Source organism: Eucyclogobius newberryi, unplaced genomic scaffold, assembly GCF_026437365.1.
Source record: "Eucyclogobius newberryi isolate DKJ021-1_F unplaced genomic scaffold, fEucNew1.0.hap1 SCAF_1, whole genome shotgun sequence".
Taxonomy (NCBI): domain Eukaryota; kingdom Metazoa; phylum Chordata; class Actinopteri; order Gobiiformes; family Gobiidae; genus Eucyclogobius; species Eucyclogobius newberryi.
The window spans coordinates 17,132,187-17,137,961 of NW_027315723.1; the positions used below are offsets into that span (position 1 = coordinate 17,132,187).

The window sequence follows — 5,775 nt, forward strand, 5'->3', positions numbered from 1 at the left end:
TCAGAATCCCATTATAAATAACAGGAAGATGAAACCTAAGCCCTCCATTTCTGTTTAAAGAAGGTCTTTCTTTTTTAACAAAAATAGCTTCCTTGACTCCTCTTTCAAACCATCTTTTCTCCCTGCTTAAAACCTTCACCTCACCGTCTTCAAACGAGTGATTAGAGGCTTCAAGATGGAGATGCACGGCGCTCTGTGGTCCTGAACTAGTATTTCTTCTGTGCTGATAAAGCCTCTTGTGTAGAGGCTGTTTCGTCTCACCTATGTAACGTTCTTTACAACTTTCTTCACTGCATTGGATCGAATAAACTACATTGCTCTGTTTTTGAGTCGGCAACTTGTCCTTTGGGTGAACCAGTTTTTGTCTTAAAGTGTTTCCTGGTTTAAAATAAACAGGGACTTCGTGTTGTCTAAAAATTCTCTGCAGTTTTTCCGACAGGCCAGACACATAAGGGATAGAAACACCCTTCCTTCTCTGTTCAGTTTCCCTTTTGTCCTGCTTCTTGGTTCTCTTCACTCTGTTGAGAGCCCAAGCGGGGTAACCACAGGCTGAGAGGGCATTTCGGACATGTTTTTCCTCTTTCTTCTTGCCCTCTGAGCTGGTGGGCACACCTTGAGCTCTGTGTTGTAAGGTTCTGATCACACCCAGCTTATGCTGTAGTGGGTGGTTGGAACCAAAGAGCAGATACTGGTCCGTGTGTGTAGGTTTCCTATATACTTCTATTTGGAGTTTCCCGTCCTCTCCTCTGATCGTGGAACAATCAAGAAAGGCCAAGCGATTCTCCTTAGCGTCTTCTCTTGTAAACCTGATATGTGGGTCCACAGCATTGATGTGATCAGAGAAGGTTTCCAGCTCTTGTTTCTTGATTGTTACAAAAGTATCATCGACATAGCGGAGCCACAGTTTTGGAGCTATGCCTGAGAATGAGGACAGTGCCTTCTTCTCAAAGTGCTCCATGTACAGGTTGGCCACTATGGGAGAGACGGGCGAGCCCATGGCACAGCCATGAATCTGTCTGTAAAATTGTCCCCGGAATTGAAAGTAAGTGGTGTTCAGACAGATGTCCAACAGTTTACATATGTGTTCAGGTGTCAGTTTGGTCCTTTCCTGTAGGGTGGTGTCTTCCTGCAGTCTGATCCTCACTGCTGCTACTGCATCAGTGGTCGGGATGCAGGTGAACAGGGACACAACATCATATGAAACCATGAGGTCATCTGGGTCCAGTTGGAGATGTTTCACTTTATCCACAAAGTTGTGCGTGTTTTCCACATGATGTTCCGAATTCCCCACAAGCGGAGCCAATATAGTTGTTAAATGCTTGGCCACATTGTAGGTGATGGAATCTGTGCTGCACACTATGGGTCTGAGTGGAACCTCCTTTTTGTGTATTTTTGGAAGGCCATAAATGCAAGGCATGGCTTCCCCAGGATACAGTCTGTAATACAGAGGCCGGTCTATCGCTTCCTCTTTTTCCAGCCTTTGTAAACAGTCTATCACTACTTCAGGAAGGCTCCTCCCAATGGGCGGGTCTTACCACAGAACAGTATTAATATCGGAGTTCTCGACCTAAATTCTGTTATTGACAATGACTCTTGGATGAGAGTCGAAACGTCTATTTTTTCAAACTGAGTCCAGATGACTACAACTGAAGCTTTTTCTACTATAGAGTGAAAATGTGTAAAATATTAAGAGAAATAAAGCTTGCTACTCACCGTGGAAAAATCCCAAGTCAGAGTGTGGCAATTAAGCTAAAGTGCTGCACCTGTGCTGTGTGATGCGTTCAAGTCACGTTGAAATGTAGAGAAATTAAAAACACCGATTGTTAACATTAATTATGAGAATTACATTTCACTATTCAACTAATAATAACACTAACAAATTCACACTATGTTGACAGTATTCAGTATTTTATTTCACCAATGAACACTCTATAACTGATTAGATGGGGTGTACAAGGCAGAGCAAAACATTCTAAACATATATTAGTGCCCTCAATACTTTATTCCCTGACAGAGGAGGGCGCGCGTACCCCCGTGTTTAAGATGGAAAATCTTTTTTTTTTCTGCGTGTATTAAACCCACGTAATATTACTTAAACCGTAAAAAACTACAAATCCCTACGTTCATGAATGCAACATTCGTTCACCGAGTTTACGTGTCCGGCACATTACGCGCACACTGCGTCACTTCAGCCAATACAAAGGTTGCCGCGGCAATCCGAGCTGACTGCTGGGAAGTTTAGCTTGACACGTAGAGCATTGCGCCAGTACTCTGAGGAACTGGGTTTAAATCCTGCTGTGGGTTAATTTACTTCATCTTGTTCTTTTCAACGATTTAAACATTTTAGATACAAGTAGCAGTGACCATACCTGGTTAAGACAGTTTCATAAGTGCCCAAACTCACTCACACATACACATGCACACACTCAAAAACACACACACGGAGCTTGAGGGTTCTTCAGTATCTTTGCTGTTCCTACTTTTCTGTATGTATCTAAGAATAAGTACATGCATTTTATGTATATTCTTTAAAAATGTATATTTCTGATAACTGATTAACTAATGCATCTAACATTACTCTATTATTTCTTACTATATCATACGAGTATTTGTATGATAATTGAATAGCTTTCTTGAACATTGGTAAAACATGACGCTGTCATACCGCAAAAATAAATAGAAGCTCTGTAGGTCTTTACTTCAAACACTAATGAATGAAAATGAAGCAGGAATTAAACACATTGTTACTAAGGTCACACAATTCAAGAATCATTTATTTACACAGACAGAACATTGGGAAAAACAAAGAAGTTAAAGTTGTACATTCATCAATTAAAAGTTATATATAAATAAAGTTATAAATAAAGTAAAAAAAATACATATGCAATTAATCCTCCTTTTCTTTATCTTCTTCTTCTTTAACGACATAGGACAAAATTTTTGTCCCTGCCAGAACAGCTTCGATTGTGAAGGGGACTTTTCGGTCCCCCTCTCGCCAGCTTTCAGCAGGGCTCACAAACAGCCCTTTCCCATCACTAACAAGCATGTTGGCCCCCCTCCGTGTGGACCCTTTGACAGTAATCAAAGTTTTGGCTTCAGAGGGTGCCTCAACCTGAAACATACAAAATAGATCAATTATAAATCCATTTTAAATTATGGTTTGTGACAACCAGAATTAACATTAACACTTTCCTCCCCTTTGCTCCCTCCTCCTCCTCCTCCTCCTCCTCCTCCTCCTCCTCCTCCTCCTCCTCCTCCTCCTCCTCCTCCTCCTCCTCCCCTTTGCTCCCTCCTCCTCCTCCTCCTCCTCCTCCTCCCCTTTGCTCCCTCCTCCTCCTCCTCCTCCTCCTCCTCCTCCTCCCCTTTGCTCCCTCCTCCTCCTCCCCCCCTTTGCTCCCTCCTCCTCCTCCTCCTCCTCCTCCTCCTCCCCTTTGCTCCCTCCTCCTCCTCCTCCTCCTCTCTGCTTACATACCATGATGGTGGTATAATTGGTGGTGCCGTAGCGCAGACCGTAAAGGCTCGTTTCCCCCTTTACGTGCGTTGCAGTCAGCATTTGGCCAATGTTAAAAACCGACAATGTGGCTTCGCGCCACAAAGACACCAATGACGATGTTTGATCCTAAAGAAAAAAGAAATGTTAATATACAATAAGTAGTTACAGGTAGAATTCACAGTTTGACATATTTGTCAACCTGGTTTATGGGTAATCTTTTTGTAATTACTGGGCCTATCCATAGCACAAAAAAACGTTTGTTTAATGTTGCCCAAATTATTACAGAGATATGAACCATAAACCTCAATCTGACATAAACAGTGAATACTACCTGCAACTTTTGACCTGTCTCCACCTCAGTTTACATGATTGACATTCTAGAACGTTGTGATGTCACATGAACTCAACCAATTGATGACTTTCACACAATGTCATATTTATATAGAGTGCTAGAGCCACTTGTCTTTAATTATAAATTGCTTAAGCTATAGTGTGATGTTTTAATCAGAAACATACAAAGTGCTCAAATGTCCATTTAATTGGACTCATTAATTTATATCACAATGAACATACCCATGCCAGGCGAATAAGTTTGATCGGGGTCCCCTTGCCCTTGACGGTCACCAGCCTCGTTATGAAAATCTGCAAAAAGAAACATAGTAAATCTTCTGACTGAAAGGAAAGTTTATGTGCACAATTCATACAAAGCAATTCAAAGTGTTTCACACAAAACAGTTTAACACCTAAAAGAGAAGAGGGTAAATAAAATCCTTTCAGTCACATGACCAGCTAAACAAAACTATTTTTATCTCAGATTTGAGCATTGTCAGAGTAGAACCTGTCTCACATCTTCAGGACAAATGTTCCAGATTTTAGCTGCATAAAACTGAAACACAGATTCCCCATGTTTAGTCCTGACTCTGGCACCAGCAGGAGGCCTGTCCATGTTTAGTCCTGACTCTGGCACCAGCAGGAGGCCGGTCCATGTTTAGTCCTGACTCTGGGCACCAGCAGGAGGCCGATCCATGTTTAGTCCTGACTCTGGCACCAGCAGGAGGCCTGTCCATGTTTAGTCCTGACTCTGGCACCAGCAGGAGGCCGGTCCATGTTTAGTCCTGACTCTGGCACCAGCAGGAGGCCTGTCCATGTTTAGTCCTGACTCTGGCACCAGCAGGAGGCCGGTCCATGTTTAGTCCTGACTCTGGCACCAGCAGGAGGCCGATCCATGTTTAGTCCTGACTCTGGCACCAGCAGGAGGCCGGTCCATGTTTAGTCCTGACTCTGGCACCAGCAGGAGGCCGGTCCATGTTTAGTCCTGACTCTGGCACCAGCAGGAGGCCGGTCCATGTTTAGTCCTGACTCTGATAAACATGAAATGAGCATACCAAAACTAAAAAAAGAAAACAAAAAACCAACCTCATCCACCACCCGTTTCAATGCGAGGTGATGGCCAACTATATTTTGTCCAAGGGCCACTGGTGTGGAGGGTGGCTCCAGGAGCTCCCGCCCCTGCTCGAGTTGAGCCTCTGTGACCTATAAGATCAAGTAAGATTTAAAAAACATTACATGTTTTCTTATGTTTATTTATATATGTGTCAAACACCAAGTACAGGAACAACAGATGAATATATATATATTGGAAAACAATGAATTATTAATATTCTGTAAATCAAATGTAATCACTTACTTCCATGTCTACCGTCTCCATAATGAAGCTCTCGGGGCCCAACGAGAGCTTCTTGGAGCCAAACGGGCCTATAAGGATATAATCGCCTATAATATATGTTAGGCCCATCTTCATCTGTTGGGCCCTACTCTCATAGAGGGTGATGGCGGTCATGCAGGCCCCATCCGTTACGGCCACCACTTTATTGGCTTTCAATATTGCTGGTTGGACCGAAGTCCCAGCTGTGGTCCAATCCAGAACTATAGTTTTTGTCAGCTCATGGAGCACACGAAGGGTGAGCTGCGGAAGCTCCTGCAGCTCTCCCTTCAACACTTCTTCCAAAGTCATCTGTAAAACAAAATTCACAATCATATTTTGTTTCCAATTATGTCTAGTTAACAGTTTTCACCAGAAAATGTACTAAATTACTATTTATCTATCATGAACCTAATTCAAATGTTTTTTTATGTAATTTGCATTTCATACATTATACTTAAAAGAAAAATATCTATACAGCTATTGATGACATATTTATGCAGTACAAGTACACTCTGTGACTTAAGGTGAGGTTTGCAGCAGCCTTAATTGCATTTGGTTGGGTGTATGTATGTGTGTA

At 42.5% G+C, this 5,775-nt stretch overlaps 1 protein-coding gene across 1 annotated transcript; it reads right to left on the minus strand.

Annotated features, from left to right (window-relative positions):
- Positions 1–2,887: 2,887 nt before the first annotated feature.
- On the minus strand, positions 2,888–5,507 carry LOC140363365 (uncharacterized). The gene is made up of 5 exons (XM_072449886.1): positions 5,181–5,507; positions 4,910–5,026; positions 4,067–4,135; positions 3,473–3,619; positions 2,888–3,112 (listed from the first exon to the last, which is right to left on the minus strand). Exons 1-5 carry the CDS (start codon positions 5,505–5,507, stop codon positions 2,888–2,890), a joined length of 885 nt encoding a protein of 294 aa, XP_072305987.1.
- Positions 5,508–5,775: the final 268 nt, after the last annotated feature.

Excerpts from the sequence above, each read along its gene's own strand:
- LOC140363365 (XM_072449886.1), bottom strand. The coding sequence starts at position 5,507 with ATGACTTTGGAAGAAGTGTTGAAGGGAGAGCTGCAGGAGCTTCCGCAG. Across the intron at positions 4,136-4,909 it reads TGAAACGGGTGGTGGATGAG|ATTTTCATAACGAGGCTGGT; the intron begins GTTGGTTTTTTG and ends TTCTTTTTGCAG. Across the intron at positions 3,620-4,066 it reads AACTTATTCGCCTGGCATGG|GATCAAACATCGTCATTGGT; the intron begins GTATGTTCATTG and ends TTTTTTCTTTAG.